The sequence below is a fragment of the Corylus avellana genome, chromosome ca5 (genome assembly GCF_901000735.1).
Source record: "Corylus avellana chromosome ca5, CavTom2PMs-1.0".
NCBI classification, from domain to species: Eukaryota; Viridiplantae; Streptophyta; class Magnoliopsida; order Fagales; family Betulaceae; genus Corylus; species Corylus avellana.
Window position 1 is genome coordinate 12,628,259 of NC_081545.1, and position 10,659 is coordinate 12,638,917.

The 10,659-nt window shown below is 40.5% G+C and overlaps 3 protein-coding genes across 3 annotated transcripts in view; 2 read left to right on the forward strand and 1 right to left on the reverse strand.

Annotated features, from left to right (window-relative positions):
- Positions 1-397: 397 nt before the first annotated feature.
- On the reverse strand, positions 398-4,989 carry LOC132182824 (acyl-coenzyme A oxidase 3, peroxisomal-like). The gene is made up of 13 exons (XM_059596174.1): positions 4,931-4,989; positions 4,688-4,805; positions 4,474-4,581; positions 4,167-4,339; positions 3,946-4,045; positions 3,704-3,778; positions 3,391-3,521; positions 2,647-2,782; positions 2,449-2,568; positions 1,450-1,596; positions 1,263-1,367; positions 1,069-1,170; positions 398-815 (listed from the first exon to the last, which is right to left on the reverse strand). The coding sequence occupies exons 1-13, from the start codon at positions 4,972-4,974 to the stop codon at positions 567-569; spliced, it is 1,608 nt and encodes a 535-aa protein (XP_059452157.1). The 5' UTR covers positions 4,975-4,989; the 3' UTR covers positions 398-566.
- Positions 4,990-5,810: 821 nt separating this feature from the next.
- Positions 5,811-7,391, forward strand: LOC132181786 (uncharacterized). The gene has a single exon (XM_059595019.1). The coding sequence runs from the start codon at positions 5,811-5,813 to the stop codon at positions 7,389-7,391; it is 1,581 nt and encodes a 526-aa protein (XP_059451002.1).
- The window catches only part of LOC132181787 (uncharacterized), a 3,709-nt gene continuing 437 nt past the window's right edge, over positions 7,388-10,659 (forward strand). The window contains exons 1-2 of the mRNA XM_059595020.1: positions 7,388-8,140; positions 8,336-10,642. Of these exons, the coding sequence (XP_059451003.1) occupies positions 7,388-8,140; positions 8,336-10,642 (3,060 nt within the window). The remainder of the gene's footprint in view (positions 8,141-8,335; positions 10,643-10,659) is intronic.

A 10,659-nucleotide genomic window follows, 5' to 3' on the forward strand; every position in this document is an offset into this window, starting at 1 on the left:
GTTCAGATAAGTTCACCTTAATCTGTGCTCATTTTGATTATGTAACCGCTTTGTGCGGTCCTTTAAGAGAACTGAATCACTTGTTTGACCCATTTCTTACTCTTCGTAATTATTTATGTATTATTTTAGTTTGTTTTGGATTTGTTGTTGAGAATCCCACCCCATTTTCGTTTTTGGGATTACTCATTCTCTCTTCCTTTTGGATCAAGAATGGGAAGGGTCCTTCCTTGTAACTGTGTTCCTTATTCAATTAAAAAAAAAAAAATGACTGTTCACTCAGGCTCTGGCAACCTAATGAAGTTGGACAGTAAATCTCTCTTAGATGCAAACGAGCTTGAGCAGGAAGTGAGAGCCAATCCTTTTCTAGTCTACAGTTTAGGGACATCCAATCTTCATATGTAGACAATTTCACAACAATTTTATTAATAAATAGTGATACGGTAGCTCATCCATTACTACATTTTATGCAGAAATGTTATTCAACCTTTCTTCCTGCCGCAGCAGATAGCCAAAAGCAGTACACATTTTGTCTCAGCTAGACATGAGAGAGCATTGTTGCACCCTAACTAGTGCTGAACTGAAGACCAAGCATTTGCATCAATCCAGTTAAAAGCTATAGGGCTCAGAAAAGCACCAGGGATGCCAAAGGAACTGACCACAGCAAGTGCATGTGGTCGTACTTCACTACACAGTTTTGTCACTTCTTTCCTGACTGCCGCAGCATGATCTGTCGATAAGTAGCCATATCTTAGGAAAGCAGCATCTTCTTCCAAGCAAATCAAGGCATACATGGATCTCAAGAGACTTAAGATATCCTGCAGGAAAAGCACAAAAACATATTCAGCAACTACATTAGTAATTTATTTGCTATCAACAAAACCAATTCCCTTTTCATCCGATTTTACATCTATAGTAAATGGATAAACTATACTTAACCCACCTCAATGTACATAACAGGACAATAAAGAACTGATTTTAGAGATACAATACCAATTAAATATCCTCACAGAATTGATCAAAGCAGAAACTATTGCAGACAATACATAAGAATCAATTATTAAGAATTACCTTCAGTGAACCAGCAGGTACAGTGGCCTCAGCCTCTATAAAGGTTTGCAGTAGTGCACGTTCTGTGAAAGCTCTACCCAAGTCTTCTGCTAGCTGATAACTCTGGTGCAGATACGGGTAAACAACAATATGAGAGAGAGAGAGAGAGAGAGAGAGAAAAAACTGCAACTTCAGTAACAGAAGCAAGTTCTCACCAAAATGAAGGCATACTCTTTGCTTTCTCCCTGTGCTTGGTATTGTGATATTTCAGCAGCAAATCGATTCAGTAAATCCCGCTCTCTTAAGCATAATGCGTCATTCTGATGTAGACAAGTGGTGAGAAATCTATAAATTTAAACATCACTAACACACGGTGCAGGAAAAGTAGCTAAATCATATTACCTGGAATTTGCTGCACCTAAGGGTAGAACTTGTAAGCTGAGATGGAATGACAGGGCATGGATTATTCATGTGTTCTAACCCCATTCCTTTAAAAGGTTTGTTTCTCTTCTTAGCTGCTATGTATTCTGCAAGCAGTGCCTTGCTGACCTGAGTAAGCATATTTATCCAATCAGTTTAACTGCTTCAGACAGAATTCCACTAAAGTAAAACAGAGTAGTATAATACTTAAATTTAGCAGGATAATCTTCTGTAATTCAAAGTATAAAAAATTAATAGCGAATTAAACAGTAAATATTCTTTTTAAGTGTTGTTCATTAGTAATGAAAGTATAAATTGAATCACATAATTAATGCTTTGTCTGTTTCGACGTAAAATGAAAGTAGATTAGCACATAAGCAATGGTCCTGTGGTTGTACGCTGATTTGAAAGGAAGAAACTCAAATTCGAAAAATAGTTTATGGTTTTAAAAAAGGAAAACCATTTTACAGAAATTAAAGAAGCTTTTCTGGTTAAACCAAAAATGTTTTCTGTTTGACTATTATTTTCTATCCCATCAAACACCGCAAAATACAAAAAAAAAAAATTCAAAAACTCATTTTACGCCGAAACAAATAGAGCCTAAGATTCAACCAATAGTTATGAGCTATGGTCAGTTCCAGATACATTACTAATTGATTAATGGAAACTAAGGGATATGTTAACCATAATGAATTTAGAAACAAGTTCAACATCGTTGTGAGAACGCAAAGCCCAAGCTGGCTCCTTGCAGTCACGACTGCATGAATAACACTTATGAAAGGCCACCATTCTACCATCCATTTAAGTAGATTAGCACATAAGCAATGCCTCACATGCCATGAACCATGTCCCTTTGTTTGTTTTGTTTTATTTTGAGGTCACCCTCCCAGACAACTCATGTCAGAAACCAACACGTCCATTCTTTGTGCAGTAAATTTCATAATGGAAAAAAAAAAAAAAAAAATAGTATACTTGATATACCTGCTGCATCAGAACATTGTTGTCACCCTCAAAAGTGGACTGCACATCATATTCACTTTTCATATGACCGATACGATTTTCAGTCTTCAGACCTTGTCCTCCACAGGCTTCACGACATTCCTGATACATTCATTAATTGAATTTTAGTGAAGTCAATTTATAGATATAGCCAACTTCAAATATAGTTGCAGTTCTGACCTGAAGAGTTCTCATATTGTGCCAAGTGAAAGTTGCCTTGTATGCACTTGAAATGACATGGACAATTTTATTAAACTCCGGCGTTCTCTTCACATATATCTTTTTCAAGTCATTTCCAGCAAAACTCATCGCATATCTGTAGCCCATGGGAAAAAATAACAATAAGTCAGAACAATGTCAGTTGTTACAGTACAACAGTTAACCTAATTTACATACCAAATATTACTAAAGCCATCAGGCCATTTATATTCATGATCTAAAAGCTGAATGTCAATTATTTACTATGTATGAGATAGAAGATGCTTACAACAAAGATTAAGCCCAACTTAATTTTTCAATGAGATAACGCTTAGGATAAATCATCGTTTGTGTCACAGAAGCATTAAGGCTATTTCACTCCGATACAGAAAATACCAATAGCATTAGGATGGTTGTATCCAAAACCATAAGTGGAATGTTTATAAATCACTATGCTCAATAAGAAGGGACTTTACTCCAAGATCAAACACCAACATACTTAATCGCTTACAGAAGAACTGTACTGTACTATCAATTTAACCCCTCATATGTTCACACAAAAAATGCAAGTAAAGTAACTATACAAGGCTTCCCAGACCAGGAAAGCTAGTTACAGTATGAAATTATACCTCATGCATTGTAATTGGAAGAGCAGGAGAGAAGTTTCTATCATAAATGAGTTTCAAAAGGATTTGGTTACCAGAATGGCATTGATCATATACATACGTCTTCGCAAGCAGAGGCAACAGTCGACGTTGATGACTTGGGTAATCAAGCAAAAGGACTTCAGGCCCATTTGGTGTGACAGAGAAGGCCCGCCTTGTCAATGAGTACCTTATGGCAATCGCTAAGCTGATCTGATAGGAAAAGAATGATATAATATCAATGATAAACAGAGTTTGCTAGAAGTTGCATGAACCCCACAATTCCACATTTTTTTTTTCATTCCATCTTCTTTTTGGTAAGCCACAATAACACTCAAATGCAAGATTGGCTTACATACAGAAACAGCTAACCATGCTTCAAATATATACATTACCTTTGACGAATAAATTGCAGCAAGTGCAATATTCACACGGCCTGATGTCAAAGGGGCCAAGAATGCTGCAAATCTCTGAAAAAAGCAATTACATTTGAGGGAATGTTCATAAAATATATAATTAAATCACTAAACAATATCTGCTGCTATATGATAGAGAGAACATGGCCAGCCAAACCAAAAAGAAAAGAAGTAGTTGGATAATATAATAGAAGATATTATCTATTTGGAAAGATAATCACCTGATCTGGGTTTTCTATTGCACTTAAATATTTCCCATCTGGTGAAACATCAGCTACTGAATTCAATAAATTCTCTCTAGGGATTCGTACATTGTCAAACCTGAAAAACATTTTCAAAGATTTGAGCTATATATTTGTACTGTATATTGGATAAAAGAATTTCATAATGACAGTTATTTAAAGATAATGTAATGTCTAGCAACAAAAAGTGTAATTATTACCAGATTCGACCGTTGTCAACACCATTTAAACCAATTTTATGACCGCAATCTGCTATTCGAATGTTTGGACAGACATTTCCATCTGCATCCCTAATCTGGGCTATAAATGCATGAACTCCTTGATTCTTCCCATTTATATTGAGCTGAGAAAAGACTATTGTGTGCGTCGCATGCTAAACATCAATAGAAGAATAGTGTGTTAGTGTAAACAAATATGAAGCAGGAGTTGTATAAGCAGTAGAGTAAACATTGATATGGGACAAGAAAGAGAAATGAATCAAGAAAATAAAGTTCAAAAAATCATTACTTTAGCTGCCCCCCCGATCCAATACTTCTGAGCGGATTCACAGGGAGTGTTAATGACAAACTCTCCAGTGTTAGAATCATAAGTGGTGACTGTTTCAATTCCTCGAACCTAAAATTATTAGCCCAGGAAACAGTTAGTGAAAACTAACAAAAGAGTGCAGAAGGTAACATGAACAGGGATGACTTCCCAAACTAATTAAACAACCTTCACATACATTACTCCCATGCCCCAATTCAGACATCGCAAAGCAACCCTTGATCACATAATTTTCAGTGTCTGTAAGCCACTTGTCATGATGCCGCTTTGTGCCAAAGAACTGGATGGCACCACCCCTGTAAAGAGACAATGTAATGAATCTAAAAAATCGTTCTTTGATAATCCAACAACCATATCAACTACAACTGACAAGCCCATACCCGTAAATTATGTTCAATAACTGTACTCATTTTTCTTTTACCAGTTCTTAAGCAACCAAATGGAGGTTAAGGCAACAAACAGCATTCAGTCTCAACCCGTTCAAAAACCCCATAATCAATGAACAAAAATTCTATTAGGCTGCAGTTAGTTGCATACAGTTGGATTCCTCTGTTTTTTCTTTTTCTTTTTTTGTTTTGGTTAAATTATTTTTGAAGAAAAAAAAAAAAACACTTGGCTCTGCCCGCAAATTTCATACAATCCTGATCCAGTTCCACTCATCCTAAAGTCCATTGCAGCCAAGAATCTTTAATCCCAAGCAAACAAAATCAAAAGTTAGAGACACTAAATGCGAATAAGTTTGATATAAATATCATTTATTTCAAAAGCTTACAATAATTGAAAATAAAGAATTAAATTATTTTAATTAATATTCTAACAAGCTTCCCGAATATAATTGAATATACATTTACTTAGATACCTTGTTAATCCCAAAGTTAAGGTAATGGCAAACATATACTGTTACAGTAAATTAACTTAATCTCTTATATCTCCAAAATTTTACTCCGTACGTAATCTTCCCTCATTTTCATCTTCCTTAGCCACTTCACAAAATGCGACTGTCAAATTCTCACAAAATCCTCCCAAATTGTCACGAGGAAGATGAAAATGAGAGAGGGTTACACACGGAGTAAAATGTTGGAAATAGAAGAAATTAGATTAATTTAGTGTAGTAGTATGATATGACACAATAATAGATTCTAATTTAATTTTAAAAGCATCTAGTTAGAAGAGAGATAAGATAATCAGTGTCTCTCTAGGCTCCTAAAACCCTAGAGGAGAAGAAAACAAATTCCAAGTCTAGACGGCTGTGGAAGGTGGTGACATAATCGTAGGGTGTAGTAAACGGGTTGAAAGCTTCAATGGAGGAAGACCTGTCCAGATTGTGGGGAAACCTCTCCCTGACGGAGGATGAGGAGGTGGAGGTGGAGATTAAGAGTGAAGCTTTGGCCGGGATTGTCTCCAGAGGACGATCCTGTTTAGTGGGGAAGCTACTTACTGAAAGGTTTATTGGAAAAGATATAATCAGATCACAACTAATACGGTGGTGGAAACCTACGGGCAGACTAACTCTCAAGGTCGTCGGGGAAAACACGTTCTTAATCGATTTCGAGCACTACTGGGACAAAACTCGAATTCTCGAGGGATGTCCTTGGGTGATCGAAGGGAATGTATTCTCAGTGGCAGATTTCGATGGAGTCACTCCGTTGGAGCAGATCGATTTTGTGAAGGTGGCGTTTTGGGTGCGGATGTACAAACTCCCTCTGGCTTGTATGGGAGCTGAGGTTGGGAAACAGATTGGCTCCACGGTAGGTTTGGTGGAGGAGGTTGACACAGATGAAGATGGTATTGGATGGGGAAAGTTCCTACGTGTTAAAATCAGATTAGATTTAACAAAGCCACTGGCTAGGGGCCGGAGGCTAAAAATTGAGGGTTCATCGGTGTGGATTAATTTCCAATACGAACGAATCCCACGATTTTGCTTTCACTGTGGCATTGTGCTCCATGGCAGGATGGGGTGTATGAAAAAACCTGGAACTAGCGCTTTAGGGAGTGCTACTGAATATGGCCCGTGGCTGAGGGTACCACCACCTGGCCGGCGAGTTCATGGGGGAGCAGAAGCAATGTCCGAGAGAAAGGAGCCGGATCAGTCCATGTCTGGTAACCGAACAGGGAATGGAATAGAAAGTATGGCCGGAGGGGGGACAAAGACTACTTCCGGTGAAGATAGTGGAGCCTACTATGGAACGCCGGCGGCGATGGAGGAAGAAAACGGCACCGCTAATCCAACGGCTGAAAGTCACCCAAGGGGGAAAGATCCGATGGCGAAGGGAAAGGATGGTCTTTATGACTGTATTAATGCTAATTCCGGAAATCATGATGGAATCAATTACTTTGGGCAAGGATCCGTTGCAGCTTGGAGAGATTTGTCGCCATTTAATGCAAATTCTGCAGACGTTACTCATGTTCCACCTGTGACGGAAAAGGGAAGAGAGGAATGGTCCTTAAATAGGAAGACGCCAAATCTGGATGGGGAATCTGAAGGCAGAATTTATGATGTAGGCGCGCCATATTCTAAAGGAAAGAATGGAGTGGAAAGCGACGTGGACGTGGGGGAAACGGGTAGTGCATGTCCTGGCCCAACTCTTGCTGATGTGGAACAAAATATGGCCAACACGTCCTTGGGTGAGAAAACCGGCCCATGCAAGGAAACCAAAACACTATCCTGGAAGAGGAGAGCCCGTGGTGTCTCCCAGGCCAGTTTGTCTTCTCCTGTGGAACAATTGGGGAAACGAAAGACGGGTGATGCTAAGGGAGGGGGAGCTGGCTCGGGAAAGAAGGGACGTAACTTATCACAAGCGGGGTTAGCGGAAGCAACAAAAAAGAATGAAATTGGATCGGGAGTGGCGGTGGCTGGTTCTCAGCCCCGCCGACCGCAATGAGCATAATGAGTTGGAACTGCCGGGGGCTTGGGAACCCCCGGACAGTTCGTGACCTCTGCCGGTTGGTGAAGGTAAAGAAACCCGAAATGGTTTTTCTTATGGAAACGATCATGGGGAAAACGAAAATGGAGCGGATTCGGAGAAGATTGGGTTTTCCCAATATGTTAGTTGTTGATTGTGTGGGCAAAAGTGGGGGGTTGGCGCTCCTATGGACAGAGACAATTGAGGTGGAGGTTCAAAACTACAGTTCGCGTCACATTAATGCAAAAGTAAACACAAAACCTTCGGTGGGATGGTGGAAATTTACGGGCTTTTATGGGCACCCGGAGGCGAGTAAAAGGAAGGAAGCTTGGGGCCTTATTCGACATCTTGCAACTTTGGATCCTAAGCCTTGGATTTGTGTGGGGGATTTCAATGAAATCCTTTATTTATCTGAAAAATGGGGAGGGAATGGCCGGAGTAGAAGTCTAATGGCTGATTTCCAATCTACTTTGGTAGATTGTGAATTAGTGGACATGGGCTTTAGGGGACCTAAATATACATGGAATAATGGAAGGGAGGGCAAAGATTTTATTCAAGAACGGTTGGATAGAGCTGTAGTTAATGATAGATGGAGCTCCCTATTCCCCCAGGCGGAAATTGTGGTGGAGGGTTCAAGCTGCTCTGATCATTTACCATTGTTTGTGGTGTTCCATGAACAGTGGCGAAGGAGAAGAACAGAACGTCGGTTTATTCATGAAGCATCTTGGGTATTGGATGGGACCTATGCAGAAGTTATAAATTCTGCCTGGAACCCATGACAAACACGAATTGGCGAGTGGGGGGGCCTGTTTAAAAAGCTTGGGAGGTGTAAAGTGGAGCTGAAAAGGTGGCAGGAAAAAAAGAAAAAACCAGAAACTGAAATTAAAAATTTGAGTTCTCGGCTGGCTGGTTTACTAGCGCAGGAGGGACCGGAGTATGCTGCTGAAATTGCAAATATCAAACTTAAGGTGCAGTCTTTAATGGAGCAAGAGGAGATTAAATGGAAACAACGTGCGAGGGTGGAGTGGCTACGGAATGGAGACAAAAATACTCGGTTTTTCCATGCATGTGCAAATCAGCGAAGCAAATCCAATTCAATCCGAAGGGTGTGTGATCTAGCAGGGAACTGTATGGAGACTCAAGAAGCCATTGGAGATGCTTTTGTAGACTACTTCAGAGATTTATTTACTTCTGGAAGACCGGATTGCATGGAGGAATGTTTAGGGGCACTCGACCGACGAATCACAGACGATATGAATAAGAGGCTGCTGCGCCCATTTACGGAAGAGGAGGTCAGTACAGCTCTCCATCAAATGGCTCCTATGAAGGCCCCGGGACCGGATGGTTTTAACGCTTGTTTTTTCCAAAAAAATTGGAATTTGCTTGGACCGGAGGTTTGCAATGCTGTACTTTTTTCTCTAAATTCTGGAGTGATGAATAAAGAATTAAATTCTACGTATATAACCTTGATACCTAAATCCAATAATCCTTTGTCTGTTTCGGATTATCGTCCCATTAGCCTGTGTAATGTCCTTTATAAGTTGATTTCTAAGGTGTTGGCTAACAGGCTAAAAGAAGTGTTGCCTGCTATCATTTCTCCATACCAAAGCGCCTTTATTCCAGGGCGTCTTATTACAGACAATATTTTAGCAGCCTACGAAACTCTTCATACCATGCAATCTAGGATGTATGGGAAGAATGGTTTCATGGCTGTTAAGTTGGATATGAGTAAGGCGTACGACCGAGTGGAATGGGTTTTTTTGGAGGCAGTAATGAGGAGAATGGGGTTTGCAAATAGATGGATTAATCTCATCATGATGTGTGTCTGTACGGCTCATTTTTCAGTGTTGGTTAATGGAACCCCTGTGGGACCAATTATTCCCACACGGGGTATACGTCAAGGAGATCCTATCTCGCCTTACCTTTTTATCCTCTGTGCGGAAGCACTTAGTGGCCTGCTGTCCCGAGGGGATCGTGAAGGATTTTTGAGGGGTGTTCCTACCTCTAAGATGGGCCCTCGGCTGAATCACCTTTTTTTCGCTGATGATAGCTTATTGTTTTGCAGAGCTGATGTTGCACACTGGCACCGTTTGACTGGTGTATTGAAGCTCTATGAACGAGCTTCCGGCCAAAAGTTGAATGCTACCAAAACTGCAATTTTCTTTAGCCGAAATACAACGGATGCAGACAAGGAAGATGTCCTCGCAATCGCTGCTATTCCGGCGACCCAAAGATATGATACCTACCTAGGACTTCCGGCGTTGGTTGGGAAGTCTCGAATAAAGGAGTTTAAGGCTATTCTAAGCCGGGTGGAAAAACGTCTTAACGATTGGAAGCTCAAATTTCTATCGCAGGCGGGAAAGGAGATTTTACTGAAGGCGGTGGTGCAAGCAATCCCGACGTACAGTATGAGCGTGTTTAAAATTCCAAAAGAGTTATGTAACAACATAAACTCTTTGATGCAGAAGTTTTGGTGGGGTCACAAAACTAATGAAAGCCGAATCCATTGGATGAGTTGGGGACGGTTGGGACTTAACAAGGTGAAGGGAGGAATGGGGTTTCGGGAATTTGGGTGTTTTAATAAGGCACTCTTGGCCAAACAAGTGTGGCGCCTATGGAAATCACCTGATAGTCTCGTGGCAAGGATTTTGAAGGCTAAATATTTTCCAAGGTGTGAGGTGCTGGATGCTTCTGTGGGGACGAAGCCTTCGTACGCTTGGAGGAGCATTATCAGCTCAAAAAATCTTATACATGAAGGACTGTTCTGGCGGATAGGTAATGGAGCTAAGGCCTGCATTTGGGGTGACAAGTGGGTACCTTTGCCGAACAGTTTTAGGATCCAATCCCCCCCAACCCCGGAATTTCATGACTCCAAGGTGTGTGCTTTAATTGATGAGGACTCTGGCTGGTGGAATTCAAGACTACTCGGACAGTTGTTCAATGAGGAAGAAGTTGCAGCTATTCAATCTCTCCCCTTGAGCAGTACAAGCCAAGCGGACATGCTGATATGGAGGGGAACGGCTAATGGTATATTCTCGGTAAAAAGTGCCTATCACCTAGCTAAAGAGGTGGAAGATCGAGATAAGGCTGGATGCTCAATGGGTTTACATAAGAGTGATGTATGGAAACTGATTTGGAAGTTAAAAATTCCAAATGTGGAGAAGAACTTCATATGGCGTGCATGTCAAGATATATTACCAACTCGGGACAATCTCTTGCGTCGTAGAATTGTAAAGGACCCGTTATG

Excerpts from the sequence above, each read along its gene's own strand:
- LOC132182824 (XM_059596174.1), bottom strand. The coding sequence starts at position 4,974 with ATGCTGTTTGTTGCCTTAACCTCCATTTGGTTGCTTAAGAACTG. Across the intron at positions 1,368-1,449 it reads TTAGGTGCAGCAAATTCCAG|AATGACGCATTATGCTTAAG; the intron begins GTAATATGATTT and ends TGTCTACATCAG. Across the intron at positions 1,171-1,262 it reads AAGAGTATGCCTTCATTTTG|AGTTATCAGCTAGCAGAAGA; the intron begins GTGAGAACTTGC and ends TATCTGCACCAG.
- LOC132181786 (XM_059595019.1), top strand. The coding sequence starts at position 5,811 with ATGGAGGAAGACCTGTCCAGATTGTGGGGAAACCTCTCCCTGACGGAG.